The sequence below is a fragment of the Saccostrea echinata genome, unplaced genomic scaffold (genome assembly GCF_033153115.1).
Source record: "Saccostrea echinata isolate AGI-Se365-2 ecotype Australia unplaced genomic scaffold, CSIRO_AGI_Sech_v1 ptg000005l, whole genome shotgun sequence".
NCBI lineage: Eukaryota > Metazoa > Mollusca > Bivalvia > Ostreida > Ostreidae > Saccostrea > Saccostrea echinata.
The window spans coordinates 7,148,209-7,170,745 of record NW_026889754.1 but is presented as its reverse complement, the minus strand read 5'-3'; the positions used below and the strand labels follow the sequence as shown (position 1 = coordinate 7,170,745).

The following is a 22,537-nucleotide window of genomic DNA, read 5'->3' as shown; positions in this document are numbered from 1 at the left end:
ATCTTTTACTTTCTTATTTTGTTTGACATACATGTATTTTGTAGTGGCTTCCATGATGTAAATTTCCTTTACCAGCACTGAGGTAAAACTCTGTCAATTCCGTAACTTTCGAACACCAACGAATGCAAATGAGATTTAACTAATCCCGCGGATACTGTAATATGTAAGCAGTCCAATGATCTCATCGACAGGTTCAATATCTCACTTTGCGGTTCAACATAGATTTTTTTATGATTGCTCATAAAACCTTGGAAATGTTAGACATTTTGGATGTACACTGGTATAGATTTATATAAGAACAAATTTTTAAAGGTATAACAAATTATAATATTAATTAAGGCCCTAGTTATAACAGCTATTCATACTTGTTGAAGAATATATAACAATAATTATCATGTTTATACATGTAGTATGTTAGATAGTGTATTGTTGAATTTTTGCATTTTTTTGTTTCAATAAAAAAAAATAAGTCTTGGTGAAATTACATACTCTCATGCATTTAAATATAAGGTAAAGCAATGGGGATTTGACAATGTCATGTCAGGGCTAACAGACAGAGACTGAACCATAAAATAGATAACATACATCAGTGTTTGTGCGTACATTTATACATTTGCTGGCATATACATGTAAACATCAGTGCTGTAAGCAGCTGTTAAATTTTAGATAAGAAAAATTCTAACCTTCATTTCCATGGTCCACGCCAATCATATATTAAAATGTCACCGTGAACTCTTTCATCACTCGCTACATTTATCACAGAAAACTCCGACACAAGACTGTTCATCGCTGTTAATGTGATCGTCAGAATTTCCTCGTAAACAATTTGCGCAAGAATATATATATCCCTTTAAAACTAATGCTCCCTGTACGCAACCAAGGATTTTATGTGCTTCGTAGATGTGGATTAAACGTGCATGTCTACATACGGCTCGTACGTTAAGAAAATGTACAACTGTCAACTTCACATTTGGCCATTTCTGTCTGTAATTCCGACTTGCATGGCTACTTTCGGGGACGTACTAAAGACTTGATATACTAAAAACCTGATATTCGACCTGATGATTTTTCAAAAAATAAAATAATCAGATTGAGTGTTAAACATGATTTATTTTTAAAAATTATTGATTATGAAGCATTATGCTATACTAAACTACACTTTTTTTAAATATTTGCCAACAAAGCATCAGATCAAATCACCTTTTTCGTATATCGGGTCTTTAGTGTCTTCTTCCCACAATGCCTCTCGTGATTGTTTACATCCAGGTTACAAACAAGAGGCCCCGATTAAGACTCTTTCTATACGGATGCATTTGTAAATGTTGATTTACCTTTACTTGTGTAAATAACTTGCATTTATAAACGATTTAAATAACAGAAAACAGAGAAATCGAATCAAAACAATTTATTTAAAACACAACAAGTATCTAAAACCGTACAAGCATGTGTTACGATGCCCTAAAAGGCGTGGCTGGTTTGTAGACAACTTGTTCCTGTACGATTCTCGAATAATTATTATATAAAATAGAATAAAATATAGCACGGAGCTTGTTTCTCTTAATACCACATGACAAGATTTAATATGTTAGAAATTATGTCATTCAAACTTTTTCATAATATTTTAATATTTTTAGATATCCAAAAAATACTTTTATGACCTGCTGTCCCCTGAATATAGGGGCCAGCCCCTTTTTCTTGATGTTATCTGAAAGCTCTAGTAATTACACACAACTTTTATTCTATATGTCTTACCAAATTTTTATCAGTTTAAAAGTTATTAAACAAAAAGCAGCAAAATTTCGTGGAAAAATAATTCTTTTAACTTGCCGTCACATAGCTTCCGAACATAAAAAAATTAGCCTACAATTTTAATGTTCTGCGCATCTGCAATGTATTAGTTACAAGTTCTCCAGTTTTCATGCAAATATCATGTGTCGTTATTGAGAATTCTAATGGACAAGAGACCCTCCAAATATCGATTAAAGGGCAATAACTCATGAACGGGGGTATGTATCAAAAATTTGAAAAAACCGTTTTTAGGCAATAATACACTGTATCTACCCTGAAAGTTTCATAGCAATCGGACAAAAGGTCTCCGAGAAATCGCCTGCTGAAAATCGGCGGGAAAAAAAAAATAATAATAAGAAACAGTAGAATAACAGTAGGGTCTTCCGAAGGAAGATCGAAAGACCCTAATAATAGGGAAAAAGAAACCGAACGAAAACAATAAGGTCTTCCGTTGGAGACGAAAGACCTTAATAACTAGATGAGATCTCGTTGCGAGCACTGAGTAGGTCTTCCGTCCGATTTTTCGATAAGATGAGATATGATTTTAACTATGATCTTTGTTAAAAGATAATAATATATAGATTTCCATAATTAGTTTTCATTCTTTTGATTTATATAACATTATCAAACAGCTATAGATGACATGCTTTTGGCCCCTCTGAGCCCCTAATTTGAGGGGTCAGCCCATTTTTCTTGATATCAATTGAAAGGTCTTGTGATTTTGAAAATGTTTTGTTCAACAACTATTCAGAGATTTCCTTTCGTTGTGGAGATATGCTGAATGGAAATATTTAGGGGCCACCCTTTCAGGTCCTTAATGGGGCCGTCTGACAAAAATTGAAAGAGTGCACGTTGTTTAGAACATTATTCTGACCATATTTGTTCAGTATTGCTTATCAAAATATTCTTCCTTTTCGAGATATAAAGCGTCAAAGATTTAGCATTAAGTGAAAGTTCGCAGACGTAAACGTAAACGTAGAAGTTACGACTGACGTAAGATTAAAGATACGAACACGTAACTTGGTATTTACAAAGCCACTCGTAGACGTAGACGTAAGTTACGAATTCTTAAATGTACGATTGTGCGTACGCATGCGCTTTCGTTAGTTTCACTTTTCAGTGCGCGATTTTTTACTTCAGTCGTCTGCGATCATGGAGGTGCCCCAGATGGACATAAAGAAGCAACGCAAAGCTAATTTTAGCGATTTGGAGGTGGAAGTGTTAGTGGACGCGGTGTCCACTAACTACAGGGTTCTCTATGGGAAATTTTCTCCCTGTCTGACCAACAGCATGAAGACAGAGGCCTGGGAGGCTGTCACAGATAAGTAAACAATTAGGAATGAAATCTTTTTCTTGATATGAAATCTTTTAAAATTGAAAAACACTTCCTTAAGAAATTGTTAAGTGTAAAAGTATAATCACAACTATTTGTTATTTGTATGAATAGACTGAAATTGATAATTATTTTTATGTGAAAAATAAACTGTAAGAGATAATGTTAGAGCTTTTACAAGGGCTGTTTAACTTTTTCACTATGTATTTATAACCATGCCGTTACGTAAAAACCTTATTTTCTTTGACATTCAAGTATTTTTTTTTCCTTGTTTACAATTACCATTCAAATACACATGCATTTACATGTAGAGTAAATGCTGTTAGTGTGCAGTGCAGAAGGGAAATGACAGACATAAAAAAAAATGGCAAGACCTTCAGTCATTTGTTAAAAAAAAAGAAAGCCAGCGAAGGAAGAGTGTACGACAGACAGGGGGAGGGCCCATGCAGATATCCTCATTAAAGCCATGGGAGGAAAAAGTTTGTTTATAATTATATTTTCAGGTTTTATATTGTTGAAGGGCAGGGTTTGACACTAACATTAGTCCGTTAGTCTCAGACTAATACATTTTCATTCGGACTAATAAAATATGTGGCTAATTAGTCCGAACGGACCAATAAAAATTTCTGAAAAACAAAATGAATAAATTACCGATGTCCGATTCTCGACAACTTTTACTGGAAAACCCCGTGTGTATTTTTAGATTTCTAGCTTTTGGCGGGTAGTTACGCAATGCTGGGTCAATTCAGCGCCCAATTTTTCGACTGATCGATATGAAATATAAGGTTTTAGTGATCATGATTTAGTATGACACTTTTAAGAAAGATGTTGGACTTTTTGGATGTAATGTAAAGACAAAAAAAAAACAAACAAAGAAAACAGATCGGGAATACGATCAAACTTGCTGATTGCGAGATTTCAATGAATCTGTGGAATAATATATTTCACTTAAATACTTTGCTTATTTCAAAAAATAATATGTATATTAATTGTCACGTTTAATGAATGTTAAAAAACATTGATGTTTCTTTTTTTTTTTTGACGGACTAATAAAATCACGTGCGGACTAGTAAAAGTAATGAAGCACTAGTCCGGCTGGACTAAAGCCTTAAAAAGTTAGTGTCGAACCCTGAAGGGCATGTCAATTATTATAGAATTATTTAAAACTGTTGCCGTTGAACATTCTATGATTTATATTACATCTGTTTGAAGGTAGGTATTAGCTTATAGGTTGAGTGAAGGACACATGCTGATGCAGACATGAGTAGATATTTTGTTATCATGTGTAGGTATTTTATTAATTAATTTATGAATGTTGTGACAAAATATTAAGTTTTTAGATGGCATACTTTAAAATATAAAATTTATGAAAAGGTATATGCATGAAAATTTTCCTGGTTTACTTTTGTGTGTGTAAAGTGGTGTCCTTATGTGTGACTAACTGTCTAATAATTCATGAGATAATGAGATAATTCATGATTGAGGGTAACTGGGTAAGTATGAACTAACATCAGTGCACCTAATGTGGAAATGTCATGTCTTCCATGTAATATATACCCTATGTGTCTGTAACTGTCTAGGGAGATAATGGGTTCGATTCCCATCACTACAGCACAGCATGTTCTCAAGTAGTGTTTTAGGATTAGGTCTCCAAGCATGAACTAATATATGTTTGCACGATGTTAATGTTCATATCTTGAATTCTTCTGTGTCATTTTTTTTTTGAGTTTCTGTCTTTTTTTAATTTAAAACAGAATAAATTTAAATTCTGAATTAGTGCACTGTTATAGTCCGGTGAAAATTTAATAAATGTCTTAAGATCAAATGAGCCTAATGTACCCCCTATTATTTTATTATTTTTTTCTTTATGTGTAAATGCTATAAAAATAATCAAATTGCACCAGGTCCTGTTAATGTAAATTGACCCAAGAATTTAAAAAATGCTTTTATCTTGTCAACAACTTTAGATCTTGCAGACAATTCCTCAGACCTCAATATGTGGAATTGAAGATGGGGTTGATACCAGTACTACATGCACATCATCGAACATGTCCCAAGGGACATCTACTCAGGTACATGTATCACAGGGAGGTCAAGACAGATGTGTTGAGGCAGTCCCTTCAGTGATTATCACAGAGGGTAAGATTATGACAATATATTTCTGTCAATATATATATATATATATATATATATAGAGAGAGAGAGAGAGAGAGAGAGAGAGAGAGAGAGAGAGAGAGAGAGAGAGATCTTGAGAGTACTGAATGCATTTCAACACAAACACACAGACACATATGTGTATTTTTTCCCATAAATGAAAAAGTATATTTACATAAAGAAATACATTTGTTGCAGTTCCAGCTAAAGAACTTGTGAACTCCTTTAATGATGGACCAGTTTTCTCTTTAGGCTAGTACTTGCATATTACAATGTGATTTGAGATTATACCAAGCAGGATAAAAAAAATCTTAATAAGTTTTCATGTAGGCACATATATATATATTATTAACCTTGTTATAAATTATTTGTAAAGACTCTCAAGTATCAACAGGAACTGACTCATCTTTATTAAGTCAAGGTAAGTGTAAATCAATATGGTCAGATACAAATGTATTTTTTAGGAGAATATAAGGAAAGAAATGTTGATCATATATTGATATTAAGAATCCCAATAATGTGGGTTCAAGTTTTGTAAAGTAAATCCATATCCCCCTGAGGGCTAGGATAGGGATTGATCAAAATTTTTCTTGTTAATTTCATAGTGAAAACAAAGATTGACCAAGAGCAAGCTCAGGTTGACTCAGTACTGTTTAGGATTGTGGCTCTTGTTTTTCTTCTTTTTTTAAATTCCAGCATGTATTAATGAAAGTTATAAATCATTTAAACATATTTTTTTTCAAAAGAAATGATAATTGATATGCTATTTTATACCAGTAATTGTCTGCAAGCATTCCTTTGACTTTACAGAGGAATCCTGTTTGCTAACAGCACCATCACCTAGACATTCCAGAGGTAAGAGAGTTAAAGAAATAATTGGCTCAAAGATTGTCTACGATGTATTGATCAATATGCCTTTTCTCTAGTTTTCAGTTATAACAATGAGCATTTAAAAAAAAAAAAAAAAAATAATGCTTTTTTTAAAATCAGGGACAGCATCATCTAGAAATTCTGGCAATGTTCTAAGTGGTAATGTATGCAAAACTGAAGAAATACAAAGGGTTAAAATGCCCAAGTAGTAGCTAGGAGATGTGTAAACATGTATGTACTTGAACTAAATCTAACATCCCCCCCCCCCCAAGTAATTTGCAAGAATTTGCCATGATAACTTTATAGGGGGAAAAAGTGTTTCAGTGTTTATTAAAAAAAAAATAATGAAAGAGAAGAAAAAAAAATCATCACTTGCGAACAATTAATCTAAGTTTTATGGTTCTTTTTGTTAAATTCTTTTAAACCAAGTTTAATTGTGAATTTATTTTATACTGTTTTAAAAATAAAACCCAAACATGAAATAAATTTTCCTTTTAAAAAGGTAAACGAAGAGCTCAGTTATGTGAATATTCGACAGAAACTCAGAGACTTGTTGAAATTGAGGAAGAAAAACTAGCCATAAAGAAGAAAAGACTGGAGATAGAACAAGAAAAACTTCAGATTTTACGAAATGTGTATTCTTTATTGCAGGAAAAATCAACTTCCAGTGTTCCCTCCTTTAGCCGTCTTCTATCCGAGTTTTAATAATAACCCCCCACCCCACCCCACCCACACATACAAATGAAGTTTTGGGGTACATAGGAATCACCTTGTCCGTCTGTCCATGCAATCTTGTCCAGGCTATAACTTTGTAATGGAGAATCATTGGAGATTCATGCTTGGTACAAAGATTGTTTATGATATGACAGTTTGTGGTGATTTTGACCCAGGTCATTCCAGCAAGTTCAAGGTCACTAGCAGAAAAAGGGTAAAATTCTTTTATTAGGGTTAAACTTTGTAATGGAGATTCATTGGAAACTCATGCATGATACCAGGATTGTTTATAATCTGAGGGTGTGTCATGAACTTTACCCAAGGTCATTCCTGCAAGTTCAAGGTCACTGGCAGAAAAAAGTGTAAGTTTCTTGTCTGGGCTATACATGTAACTTTGTTGCTTGTTACAAAGTCCAAAAGCCGAAGGGTCAAGGACTCAAGGTCGACCTTTTTTGATATTTCTCCATCTGAATGTTTCTCCCCAGTTTTCTCACCCTCTTTCCTATCTTAAGTGGGGGACACAAATTCTTTGATTTTACATTTTTCATTTTCATGAAACTCGCATGGTATGTTTTGTGTATTTAGTTTTTGTGCTGAGTTTTTTATATATTGATTTGTTTAAATTCATTTTTATCGGAGAATTTGATCTATTGAATGGAATTGATAAATTAAAAAGAAAACAAACTAAGGTAATAATTATATATTCACTGTATTTTACTGTAACAAATGATTATTTTTCCTGTGACAGTATATTGTAATACCTGATGACAAATTTGAATGGAATTTAAATTATGACTTAACATTAATTACAATGACAGCTAATCACTGGTTTTATTTGTGAACTTAGGGAACAAAAACATCTCTGACTAAAAACATTTTTAAACAAATTTGCATGTTTAACAAAAATTGGTGGCATATATATTAACTGAAATTAAAATTTGTATACTGGATACATTTATATTAATTGAAAAAAAAAAGACACAGGAAAGGAAAATTAACTGGACTTTCATGTTGTAACATGATTACAAATTACAGTGTTCACTTTTCAAAAGCATAGAACAGAATTTGAAAATTTCACGCAGTCTTAAAACCTTTGGAAATATCATAGTTTGTAGAAAATTTAATATGGTGATGATAAATATCAAAGACTCATAGATTCTCATGCACAGAAAGACCAAAAATTACCTCTTTCATTCACAATAGAAATTGCCACCCTTCACATCATTAATACACATATCTTGTTTTTAAAAATATACATACACTGTATTACTTGTATTTAAAAGAAAAATTCTTTCAAAGTAGTTATTTTTTTTTAAATCAAATAGTATAATGAACTTATTATTTACAGCAATTTATTTTGATTTTGGTAATGGAAAGGTTATAATTTGTATGTTTTCTCAATAAACATACTTCCATGCATATAGGCACAACTGAAGTTTTGTTGAATAATTTTCTGATGCACACCAGAGTAAGTATTACACATTACATTTATATCCAACCTAGAATGTACATGTATTACTGTAAAATTTTATAATGAAAACTTTTATCAGACTGCTATATTTCATGTATTAGGTTAGTTTAACTTCATTCTTTAAAGTAAAGCACATTGTAATTCTTTTAACAGGATAACCAAAATATTTATAAATGATGTCTACATTTACAAAAGTTATTTCCCCTTTGCAGGGTTAAGCTGGACATACATTAAGGTATGATACTTTTTATTCCTCCATAACCATTACCAATTTTGATATATACTGACAAAGGGAAATGAAACTTAAGAATGCAGAGTAAAATTATTATTCTACATATATACCCCTCAATCAACCAGTAAAATACTTTGTGAATTTTTCATAAATCCTGATTTTTAGCTCAGCTCAAGTAAGCTTTTCTGATCAAATATTGTCTGTTGTCTGTCATCGTGGTTGTTGTCATAATTTTTTTTTTTAACATTTTCATCTTCTTCTCCATAACCACTGATCCAATTTCAACCAAACTTGGCACAATGTATCCTTGGGTAAAGGAGATTAAAGCTTGTTCAAATGAAGGGCCACACCCTTTTAGCCTTAGGAAGATAATTAAGAAAATGAAATAATTATGTGGGGTCATAAAAAATATCTTCTTCTCAAGAACCACTCTGCCAGAAAAGATGAAAGTTATGTGAAATCTTCCTGACATAGTGTAGATTCAAGTTTCTCCAAATCATGACCCCTTGGGCAAGGGTGGGGTCACAATGAGGGAAGGAATATGTAATGGGATAAATCGTTAAAAATCTTCTTCCCAAGAATAGCAAAGTCATGATTAGTCATATTAATTCAGAAGCATCCTCAGGTAGTGTAGATTCAAGTTTGTTCAAATCATTTTCCCAAGTGTAGGGCAGGGCCACAATAGAAGATCAAACTTGTAAAAAAAAATTCTTCTGAAGTCAAAGAAATATGGATGGAAGCATCCTCAGTTAGTGTAGATTCAAGTATGAACAAGTCATGCCTGTCTCCCCTTTCTAGCCAATGTCCTCGGGTGTGTGATGTGGCCCATGGGCCTCCTGTTTCCATTAAAGGGGCCTGGACACAGTTTACAATTTAAATTTTTATGGTTATTCAAAAAATAAGGCCAGATGAATTAAACTTACATGAATAATTTTAGAATTCATTGGCATTCATCTTTACATCATGTCAAACAACTGTTTTTGTAAACAGGGCACAAGCTCTGTTATTGTTTATGTTTACGCTTCACCGTGTGTGTTCAATTTGTTGAACTTTACAGACATTACTGAGCACAGACTGACAATACTGAAATGCTGTAGTCACAATTATATATCCCTGACATTATACAGAAAATTTGAGAAAATAATAACTCAAATCAGTGTCCAAGCCCCTTTAAGTTGTTGAGAAATAAGTATGTTTATCATTAAAACCGCCTAACAATGATATTTCTTATATTTATAGCACTGGCAATATTTTGTGTGTTTACAGTATGGCTGTCGGAATAGATGGAAACTTGTCCTGCCACTGGTGTTGGAAGTTTTTCTTCTATGGCCCTGTTGTGCAGACGGCAACAACACTCAATAATACGAACGCATTTTGTTGGGGTGTATGCTAAAGCCCCACCTGTTTTGTGAAGACATCTGGAATGAAATTACAATCACATTGTTATATATGGATTAGATAGCAGCAGTAAGTAATTATAATGATTGAAAGTAATTTTTCCCCCTCTTTTCTTATACTAATGCATTAATGTATTTCGCAGCTATGTTAAGGCTTCCCGAAGCTTTAAAATGCGCTCAAAACATTATATGTCATTGCGAGGTCTGTTTTGGTTTTAATTTATAAGTATACTGTATTGAACTTTAGTACTTCCAATTTATATAAAGGGCTTCCTCGGCTATATATTAGCATATTTGTTATGATATCACATGACTTTGTTGATCACGTGACGGTCATTTATAATTTTTTGAAGTGTTTCATATAAATTGCTTCGGCGCAGCTGATTAACACAATAATTATTAACATTTTGTTATATAAATAAACTCCTCGTATCCTTGTGTATCCGAAATGTGCTTGGGAAAAGTCATAGTATTACTTGGGTACAAAATATTTCCTGAGAAATTCAACTTACCTACAAATTTGAGGGTATTTTCCACACAATATCGTAATCTGTATTAAAACAAAGCCAACACACATTTTTCCCAAGCAAGATTCAGTTAGAGAACAACCTCTTCTTACAGATTTCCACAAAAATTCTCAGATTAATCCTCATTAATCACCTGCGCCAGACTCTTTTATACACACAAAATAAATTCTACCTCCTACCACGGGTATAAAACAGAGTACATTTCAAAAGTATATTTTTCATAAGCATTTTGAACATGATGAATTTCAATCAAGGGTAGGTAAGCGGTGTATTTTTAAAATATTCGGACATATAAGACTTAAAAAACCTTTAACGACCCGTGAATTTTGCAATAGCTATCTAGCATTTTACATGCAGTTTGAATTAAAGTGTAAATTTCATGTCACTCTCCCCGTCATAACACCTCAAGTTTGCAGTGACCTGACGTCATTTTCCATTATGACGTCATATTTGGTAGTTCAGAGATGTGAAGGCACAGAGTGCACTGTCATATTCTACGGGAAGCCTTAACCTACCTGTGTTCTGTATGTTTTCATGTTTTCCTTTTATATTACGTTTTTTTTTTATTGTGTTTTGCGTCTATGATTAGTCATATCTATATTTTGTATACAGTGGTTCTGTAATACTCAAAACTGAATTAAATCATTTATTTTTTTTACTTGCCTGAATCTAGACTTTAAGACACCGAAGGCCCTCTCAACGCAATTCCTTGTTTTGATGTGGCTCTCATTATACTTCTCCTGCTGTTTGGTCTGTGGAGAGAGTATTGGAGTCATTAGCCATGGGCGGAGAGGGTAACCACTGTCGCCCAAAAGCCAGCCCCCACCTGGTAGCTGCTCCATCGTTTCTGGAATGTTGCTGTTTGCAAGTATGTATGCGTCATGGGTTGCTCCTCCATACTTGCAAACTATATTTATAAATCTGAAATACATGATTAAATATTTGTTAAGATCATGCAATGTGGAAATCAGTGGTAGACACACAAATTCTTTTTCATTGATATATCCAGCAGTATTGCAATACCAATTTTTTTTTAGCTCACCAGAGCCAAAGGCTCAAGTGAGAATTCTGATCACAATTTGGCCGTTGTCTGCCGTCGTCGGTGTTGGTTTCAGCGTCATTAACTTTTTAGCTCACCTGAGCTGAAAGCTCAAGTGAGCTTTTCTGATCACCGTTTGTCCATTGTCCGTCCATCTGTCTGCCCGTCTGTCTGTAAACTTTTCACATTTTCAACTTCTTCTCAAGAACCACTGGGCCAATTTTAACCAAACTTGGTACAAAGCATCCTTATGTGAAGGAGAGTTTAAATTGTTAAATTGAAGGGCCAAGCCCTCTTACAAAGGGAGATATCAAGAAAAGACAAAAATGGGGTGGGGTCATTAAAAAATCTTCTTCTCAAGAACCACTGGGCCAGAAAAGCTGAAACTCATGTGAAAGCATCCTTGGGTAGTGTAGATTCGAAATTTTTATTCACTGTCAACAACATAGCCCATTAAACGCAAAAACCAGATAAAATAAATCTGCTTGTTTACCAGTCCCTCTCATCAGAAGCCATGACAGTTCTCGCGTGATGCACTGAGACTTGCGCTTGAAAATTATAAATTACTTTGTAAAGAAGATTTTTGGGTTACTAAATGATTGTGCTGTATGGCATCCCTAAACATTGATAAATAAAACTATTCCATGTGACATTTTTTTGTAAAAAGCGATATTTATGCCTAAAATAAGGTAATTCCTACAGAGATCCGCTCCCTAGAGATCCCTAGTCTCATTGGCTGTCCCAAAATAAAATCGATCAAGGTCAGTAAACATGGCAGATAAATTCAAGTTGTGATGTTGACATACACGAAAAATAACCGATATATGGATTGTTCTGTGTATGTTCGGATTGATTTATGTTTTGCATAACTACATTTTTGGAGTTCAGGTAAGAAATGTTAATAAAATAGCCATTTACTGATAATTTAATCCGAAATCCGTGCGGGAGTGAATCACTCCCGCACTTGCACAATTACGGAGATCCTAAGGAGTTGTAGCCCTCCCCCCCCCCCCCCCCAAAAAAAAGGAGAGGGCTACATTATTGCAGCTATAGGGAATCCAATTATTACATTGAAATATATAGAAAAAATTTTCTTCTCAAGAAGAACTAGGCCAGAAAAGCTGAATCTTATGTGGAATCATCATGGGGTAGTGTAGATTCTAAATTTTTCAAATCATGACCCCCGGGGGTAGGGTGGGGCCATAATAGGTATAAATACAAGGGAAAATCTGGTGAAGAACAGTTGGGCCAATGTAACTTAGGTGAGTGTTGTGGCCCATGTTACAATATCATCTTCTCCAGAACCACTGAACTTGTTTCAACCAAACTTAGCATAGAGTATCCTTGGGTGAAGGGAATTCAAATTTGTTCAAATGAAAGGCCACACTTTCTTCTAAGGGGAGATAATTAAGAATTAGTAAAAAAGATAAGGCATCTATTAAAAATCTTCTTCTGAAGAACCACTGGGCCAGGAAAGATGAAACTTATGTACAATCATCCTCGGGAAGTGTATATTCAAGGTGTTCAAATCATAACCCTTGGAGGTAGGATGGGGCCACAATGGGGGATCAAAGTTTTACCTAGGAATACATAGGAAAAATCTTTAAAAATCTTCTTCTCAAGGACAAAGCCACGATTAGTCCTATTGATTTAGAATCATCCTCAGGTAGTGTAGATTCAAATTTGTTCAAATCATGACCTCTGGGGGTAGGGTGGGACCACAATGGGGGATCAAAGCTTTACATATGAACATATAGGAGAAGAAATCTGCTGATGAAGAACAGCAGGGCCATATTGTCTCAGTTAAGCGTTGTGGCCCATGGGCCTCTTGTTTACTGCTTGTGATATTAAAAGAATACTGGCACTGTGTTTATGCACATAGACTTTGATTTATATGAAAGGCTATATCAAAGAACACCACATATACAGATTTTCCTAATAGGATATTTACTACAGCAATGACAGACTTACTTTTTCGTAAAAAAAAGGAATATTATTAAAATATATGATATATATTTACTTCAGGTCAGCTGTCACAATTCCTTGCATATTAATGGCATGAAACCCTTTCCTGGACACAAACACGTGTTCATCATCTGTAGACATTCCAATGATGGGAATCAGAGTCCCATCAATGGCCCCGACAACATTAGGAAAATTGGACAATCTCAGAAAGTCTTCTTTGGTTTTCAGAATCTCAGCTGGTCGAGAAGGGAAGATTATATTATCTAAACTTCCATTCAGGGCATCGACAACATCCATAAACATTCTGCTAAATGAGGGCTGAGAGATGCCATGAATGTCTGCAGCCTCAGACTGGAAATCTCCTTTGGCCAGGACCCTGAGAGTTGACAATACCTAAGAATTTTGTACATAAATATTTCTAAATTGCATTTTCCTGTGGTATTTAAATTAATTATGTTTTCTCTGGATTAATATAAATGTTTAATAAATATGAGTATTTGAATATTTAACTATTCAATTGTATTAAATTGCTACAGAAGGGAATTACTTGAACATATGTACTGACATACACATCTGTTGCAAATTAAGAGGTCATGGCCTGATGTAGGTCACAGTTTGAGGCAACATGCAGACAATATTTCAGTGAGTGGGTGGTGTAACATTTAAATTGAAATGTTTGCCTCAAATATAAAAAGGAGAAATGCCCATGAATAAAAAAAAAATTATAAGAGGCTTCACAGGATTTCATGTGACTAGTGAGCATTTAAACATTATTTATTTCTTAAGAATCTCAGAGGGTTTAGAAAATTTGATAATATATAAATCATGTTTTTGTACACTTAATTATCTTCTTTCTAAATTGACACTTGAGTTCAAGGTCAAAACATATTTAAGAGCTGTCTATACACTGCATACTAAAGAGTTCTGATTGTGTGGTATGTCTAGATGCAGATTGAGTAATCTGCCCCTTAATCTAGAATATAATAAATTGAAATGTACAATGTATCACTTAATGTGTGATCAAATTAAATTTTTCATAAGATTTAATAGGCCAATATGAATAGATTGAACACTGCATTTGCATGTATCTTGTCCACTTGTGTAAAAAACAGTGATTTCTGTTCATCAGTACTCCATTGCCTTGAAACATTTTTCCTGGAGGTAAATGCAAGGTACCCTATGTTGAATATATTATTGATAAGCTCAGTAAATACACCTTTACACACTATTATTTTCTCTATGTGCAAAATTAAAAACTCCTATAGTGCATAGAGGGAAAGATATATATACTATATAGTATATGGTCACTCAGGTGAGCATTGTGGCCTATTGACATTTCTTTCCTTCTTTTATGAAAGGGTTATATTCTTGAGAGGAGGGAATGTTTGACATATTAAAAATCTCCTTTTCCTACATTTTCTGCCAAGTCTGTATTAACGATCTGCTCTAGCAAGTACATGAAATGTGCAGTATTGTAAATGAATACTATTCACTGAATAGATCTAAAATATAAATTATATATTGCAGAAACAATAATTATTGTTTTTAATGATTAGGTCTTTCCAATATATGATGACGAAAAATGCACGTATCGTTTCAATAATGTATATATATTGAAACTGATAAGACGGAATATGAACGGAAACGAGTCTTGTTCATTAGATCCGCCACTATACACTCATCATGATTAGATCGGGCTCAATATTTACAAAACATCTTACCATAGAAGTCACTGGCAAAGGATTTGATCTGTTTGTGGGTCTCTCCAAGCGGTTTTCAACATTTTGTACAAAATCTAAGATGGTGTGCCGTGGGAATCTATATCTTTGTATCAATTCGAGGTCGCTGTAAATATCTAACGGATTGGTACGATCTCGGAAAACTCGCTGGCGTCTTAAACTACGATCTCTTGCTATGGTCAGTAGAAGTGCTGCCATTTTCTTGCTCGTAAATAAAGATAAGTGTAGGGGCACAGTAGACGTAGATTTACGTTTAATTATGACGTAATTTAACGTCTACGATTTTTAGTAAATACGGTTTTAGACGTAAATCCACGCGACGTCTGAACTTACGTCTACGTTTACGTCTACGAACTTTCGTAAATATGAACACTGGCCCCTTGTGACCCCTTATTACGTAACATATGATCAGAATCTTATTATATATTGTTGTAAATCATTAAGATAAACATTTTTGTTTCAGAAATTTATTACAAATTATTGATGGTTAAAGAGTTATAGATGAAAGACTTTTGGCCCCTATGAGCCCCTAATTTAAGGGGTCAGCCCCTTTTTCTTGATATCAAATGAAAGATCTTGTGATTTTGAAGACTTTTTGTTCAACAACTATTCAGAGATTTCTTTTCGTTGTGGAGATATGCTGAATGGAAATATTTAGGAGCCACCCCTTCAGGTCCTTAATGGGGCCGTTTAACAAAAATTGAAAGGGTGCATATTGTTTAGAACTTTATTCTGACCATCTTTTGTTCAGTATTGCTTATCAAAATATTCCCCCTTTTCGAGATATAAAGCGTCAAAGATTTAGCATTCTGGCCCCTTGTGACCCCTTATTGCATAACATATGATCAGAATCTTATCATATATTGTTGTAAATCGGTAAGATAAACACCTTTGCTTCAGTAATGTATTACAAATTATTGATCGTTAAAGAGTTATAGATGAAAGACTCTTGGCCCCTCTGAGCCCCTAATTTGAGGGGTCAGCCCCCTTTTCTTGATATCAATTGAAAGGTCTTGTAATTTTGAAGACTTTTTGTTCAACAACTATTCAGAGATTTCCTTTCGTTGTGGAGATATGCTGAATGGAAATATTTAGGGGCCACCCTTTCAGGTCCTTAATGGGGCCGTCTGACAAAAACTGAAAGGGTGCATATTGTTTAGAACATTATTCTGACCATCTTTTGTTCAGTATTGCTTATCAAAATATTCCCCCTTTTCGAGATATAAAGCGTCAAAGATTTAGCATTCTGGCCCCTTGTGACCCCTTATTACGTAACATATGATCAGCATCTTGTCATATATTGTTGTAAATCGTTAAGATAAGCATCTTTGCTTCAGTAATGTATTACAAATTATTCATCGTTAAAGAACTATAGATGAAAGATTTTGGCCCCTCTGAGTCCCTAATTTGAGGGATCAACCCCTTTTTCTTGATATCAAATGAAAGGTCGTATCATTCTGCAAAACTTTTCTTCTATATGTTTTAACAAATTCTTAACAGGTATGAAGATATGAAAGAAGAGGTGTAAAATTTTGTGAGATGTTTCTGAGACATTTTTTGAGCCCTACCGAGCTTCGGTGCCTTTTGCACTAGAGAGATTTGGACACCTGCCTGCAAATCTACCAACCTTCCCCTACTTTCACTGAAAATCTTGCCTCAATATCTTAAGTCGTTTCGGAGGAGTTTCCAGGACAAGCCGACCCTCTAAAAATCAGAAAATCCTAAATATCTCGAGATGGAAAGTGACGTCATCAACGAAAAAAATTTCCAATAAGGTTCAGATCAATCCCTATCAGATCTGAAAGTTTCATGAAAATCGGCCAAGACGTTTTCGAGAACTCGCGTGCACAAAATCGGTAAGAATAATAATAATAATAATAATAGGGAAAAAGAAACCGAAAGAAAACAATAAGGTCTTCCGTTGGAGACGGAAGACCTTAACTAGATGAGATCTCGTTGCGATCAACGAGTAGGTCTTCCGTCCGATTTTTCGATAAGATGAGATATGATTTTGACTATGATCTTTGTTAAAAGATAATAATATATAAAGACTTCCCTAATTAGATTTCAATCCTTGGATTTATAAACATTATCAAAGAGCTATCGATGAATTGTTTTTGGCCCCTCTGAACCCCTAGTTTGAGGGGTCAGCCCCTTTTTCTTGATATCAATTAAAAGGTCTTGTGATTTTGAAAACGTTTTGTTCAACAACTATTCAGAGATTTCCTTTCGTTGTGGAAATATGCTGAATGGAAATATTTAGGGGCCACCCCTCCAAGTCCTTAATGGGGCCGTTTGACAGAAATTGAAAGGGTGCATATTGTTTAGAACATTATTCTGACCATCTTTTGTTCAGTATTGCTTTTCAAAATATTCCCCCTTTTCGAGATATAAAACATCAAAAATTTAGTATTCTGGCCCCTTGTGACCCCTTATTACATAAAATATGATCAGAATCTTATCATATATTGTCGTAAATTGTTAAGATAAGCATCTTTGCTTCAGTAATGTATTACAAATTATTGATCGTTAAAGAGTTATAGGTGAAAGACTATTGGCCCCTCTGAGTCCCTAATTTTAGGGGCCAGCCCCTTTTTCTTGATATCAAATGAAAGGTCTTGTGATTTTGAAGACTTTTTGTTCAACAACTATTCAGAGATTTCTTTTCGTTGTGGAGATATGCTGAATGGAAATATTTAGGGGCCACCCCTTCAAGTCCTTAATGGGGCCGTTTGACAAAAATTGAAAGGGTGCATATTGTTTAGAACATTATTCTGACCATCTTTTGTTCAGTATTGCTTATCAAAATATTCCCCCTTTTCGAGATATAAAGCGTCAAAGATTTAGTATTCTGGCCCCTTGTGACCCCTTATTACGTAACATATCATCAGAATCTTATCATATATTGTTGTAAATCGTTAAGATAAGCATCTTTGCTTCAGTAATGTATTACAAATTATTCATCGTTAAAGAGTTATAGGTTGAAGACTTTTGGCCCCTATGAGCCCCTAATTTAAGGGGTCAGCCCCTTTTTCTTGATATCAAATGAAAGATCTTGTGATTTTGAAGACTTTTTGTTGAACAACTATTCAGAGATTTCTTTTCGTTGTGGAGATATGCTGAATGGAAATATTTAGGAGCCACCCCTTCAGGTCCTTAATGGGGCCGTCTGACAAAAATTGAAAGAGTGCATGTTGTTTAGAACATTATTCTGACCATCTTTTGTTCAGTATTGCTTATCAAAATATTCTCCCTTTTCGAGATATAAAGCGTCAAAGATTTAGCATTCTGGCCCCTTGTGACCCCTTATTACGTAACATATGATCAGAATCTTATCATATATTGTTGTAAATCATTAAGATAAACATTTTTGTTTCAGTAATGTATTACAAATCATTGATGGTTAAAGAGTTATAGATGAAAGACTTTTGGCCCCCATCAGCCCCTAATTTGAAGGGTCAGCCCCTTTTTCTTGATATCAAATGAAAGGTCTTGTGATTTTGAAGACTTTGTTCAACAACTATTCAGAGATTTCTTTTCGTTGTGGAGATATGTTGAATGGAAATATTTAGGGGCCACCCCTTCAGGTCCTTAATGGGGCCGTCTGACAAAAATTGAAAGAGTGCATGTTGTTTAGAACATTATTCTGACCATCTTTTGTTCAGTATTGCTTATTAAAATATTCTCCCTTTTCGAGATATAAAGCGTCAAAGATTTAGCATTCTGGCCCCTTGTGACCCCTTATTACGTAACATATGATCAGAATCTTATCATATATTGTTGTAAATCGTTAAGATAAACATTTTTGCTTCAGTAATGTATTACAAATTATTGATGGTTAAAGAGTTATAGATGAAAGACTTTTGGCCTCTCTCAGCCCCTAATTTGAAGGGTCAGCCCCCTTTTCTTGATATCAAATGAAAGGTCGTATCATTCTGCACAACTTTTCTTCTATATGTTTTAACAAATTATTAACATATATGAAGATATGAAAGAAAAGGTGTAAAATTTTGTGAGATGTTTCTGAGACATTTTTTGAGCCCTACCGAGCTTCGGCGCCTTTTGAGCTAGAGAGATTTGGGCACCTGCCTGGAAATGTACAAACCTTCCCCTACCTTCACTGAAAATCCTGTCTCAATATCTTAAGTCGTTTCGGAGGAGTTTCCATGACAAGCCGACCCTCTGAAAATCAGAAAATCCTTAATATCTCGAGATGGAAAGTGACGTCATCTACGAAAAAAATTTCCAATAAGGTTCAGATCAATACCTATCAGATGTGAAAGATTTATGAAAATCGGCCAAGACGTTACCGAGAACTCGCTTGCACAAAATCGGTAAGAATAATAATAATAACTAGAGCAAAGCTCGTTGCAAAGCAACGAGTGGGTCTTCCTTCTTAGCGATTAGCTTGTACATTGTAAGTTGACATCGTAATAAATGGATAAATGTTTGTTTAATTTCCACCTAAAAGTTACATGTTTCTGTTTAGATTGTCAACTTTGATAACATTCTCTTTCTTCTTTGACCCAAATATCAAGAGACCTCATCTCCAGAACTCTGAATCTGGAGTGAGCATGAGGATATATAATTCAACTGTACTCTCTCCAACAGTACTCTTGAAATTGTATCCAAAACACTAATACTCCAAGACCCTCATTTCTTGAACTTTGACTTTTGATTTTTAATTTCTAGACTTTTCTATTCATCTAACATCTTTGATGCAATCATGTTAGTAACACGTGCCATCCTACAGAATCATCAGTGTTTTGCTACATCACTGTCATAATAATTGCTTGACAAAACATTTACACAGCATAACTACATAGTAAGTAATCCAAATGTGTTACTGATTGAGGATATCCATTGTCTGACAATCAGTAAGTAGAAAAATACACTTACAAGAAATGCACTTGGATGATTTCAGTAAGACACGGTGTCACTTGTGGAAAATTTTAACATAACCTCTTTTTTAGCCTTTAACTTAAAAGTTTAACTTCATTATCTCAAAAACCGATATCTAAATACATGTACCATTTATATGTTGAAGTGAGTTGGTACTCCTAACCCCTTATTCTTTAAGTTTTTTTACCCTGCATGGTTATCTGGAGTCATTGGATATCTTGATGTTTAATCTTGGTCCAGTTGAAATTAAGAAAAAATGGTTTTACTGTACTTCTTGGGTTCATTTATTTAAATGTTTTACAGGGGGGGGGGAGACACATATATTTAAATTTTTGTAACATGTTAAAATAATCTTTTACATGTACATGTATATTACACATATATTCAAGTAAAGGAGATGGGTGAACATGATGAGCGATACGCCTATAGTGTGACAAACATGAAGATGAAAAATTAAATTTCAATTATATCAAAATTTTCCTTGATATTTCTTCTAACATTAAAATATACTTTATGTAAAATCTCTACAATTCGCAAAAATCCCTCAAAGATTGAAACTATTTGCCTGTGAAATATTAGACACACACTAAAGCGGGCGACAAGAGTCATTTTCGCATACTATAACACTATTTTTCGATATGAGTGGGTCTTCTCTCCACCTTTTTGAAACTTAATTCTCAAAGTTTGCATAAAAATATACATTTTTGGTTACCAAAAATATGGAGCAATGACCCACTATACCTTAAAAATATACTTTTATGACATAACATTCGCATCTTTTCGAGAAATACTTGAAGTCCATTAAGTCAAGGGTCATATCACAAACATGATTTAAATGCCACTGTTCATCAGGACTTGTGTAGTCTAGTGGTTAGCGTGCTAGTCTCGAAAGAAAATGATACTCAGCAGTTTTATTGCTAGGGTTCGAACCCCACGAATACCACATTAATTTTTTAATAAAAGAATAACTTTTTCCGAGAAAATTTTCCTCAGAAAAGTTTTGTTTATCATAATTTCATAAATTTCAATAATGAGAACTTTACTCTAAATATTAAATTCACAAACTGAACATGATTTTCATATTTCTGAAGCTATAGGCTTTCTGCACGCTATGTTCGCCCATCTCCTTTTTTTTTTTTTTTTAATAAGAATTCATTTAAAATATTTGAATCCATTGAAGTTGATTGCTGTAGATATAATGTGAATTATGAGCCTAAGACACAACAAGCATATTTAAAGAATAGTGGTCTCATTCTGTCATTTGTCAACTGAAAAAGTTTGATGATAATAGGCCTGAAACTGTTCAAAAAATGCCTCTAAATCATTTTGAAAAGGAATGGCTGCAAAATTTAAAAAGTATGTAACCATGAACTACTCTTGAGTCAACATGATATGAGGTCCTTAGATGCATCAACTGACAAGATTTGATGATCCTAGTCCTTATAGTAAGCAAAATATCAACATTTTAATAAATGTAATTTTTGGTCAACTTTGAAGTGACCTTGAGACCAAGCCCTTTGTCCCAGGGCGATCCCCCATGCAAATTTTAATCTACAATATATCCTCATCCTTTTGTGAAAGTTTGGTGATAATCTGCCCAGTGGTTCTTGAGCAGTGTTTCCAATAAGATTTTCAATAGAAGGAAATATATATGGAACAGCAGGAAACCAATCTCGGCGAGGGGTCTGGTGGCCGCCTCAGGCCCCCAGCGGGTCCAGGGCAGAGCCCTGGTAGGGGGCCCAGGGGGGCGAAGCCCACCGGCCGAAAACGAAAATTGGCATTTTTACTCATTTTTCTTACCTCTCAGGCCAATAAATTTTTCACATTTCTGTCACTATATACCATATTTTACCTATTAAAGCAATTTAGAAAACAATTTGTACCCTTTCACTGAATTGTTATGTGGACTTTTAACAGACTGACAGACAATTGTTTGTACTAGAATTTCATTTCATACTGAAAATGCTGCATAATTAGTCCCTTTCACATTAACTGTTCAGGAAAATTATTCAAAATTAAGGTAATAATTTATTTAAAAATTAAAAAACTTTTTAACACGTAGTGACGTAGAAACCCCCCCAAAAATGAAATATTCTGCATTCTGTGATCTGCAGACTAAAATATCATAAATCTTTAAATTTATTTACTATTTTGTACAGATTGTCAGAACGAAATAATTAAGAAAATGGATACAAATACAAATTACTAGTACATAAAAACCTTCTTAAATGTGAAAAGTTAAACTGTTCCTGTATTTCAAGAGAGCTAACACAAATAAACGATAATACAAATTTACATTTTCAATTTGAGGAAATTCTGCAAGAATTCCTTTGTCCCACGTCGCAGTCACGATTAAAAAAATAAGACTTTTATTTGTAAGGTCTTACAATTACATCGGTCTAGATA

At 34.0% G+C, this 22,537-nt stretch overlaps 2 protein-coding genes across 2 annotated transcripts in view; both read right to left on the bottom strand.

Annotated features, from left to right (window-relative positions):
- The window catches only part of LOC133179583 (uncharacterized), a 121,146-nt gene that overhangs the window by 70,119 nt on the left and 28,490 nt on the right, over nt 1–22,537 (bottom strand). The gene's annotated exons all lie outside the window — the stretch shown is intronic.
- Nucleotides 8,176–14,312, bottom strand: LOC133179783 (putative nuclease HARBI1). The gene is made up of 3 exons (XM_061314471.1): nt 13,546–14,312; nt 11,150–11,407; nt 8,176–9,980 (listed from the first exon to the last, which is right to left on the bottom strand). The coding sequence occupies exons 1-3, from the start codon at nt 13,791–13,793 to the stop codon at nt 9,764–9,766; spliced, it is 723 nt and encodes a 240-aa protein (XP_061170455.1). The 5' UTR covers nt 13,794–14,312; the 3' UTR covers nt 8,176–9,763.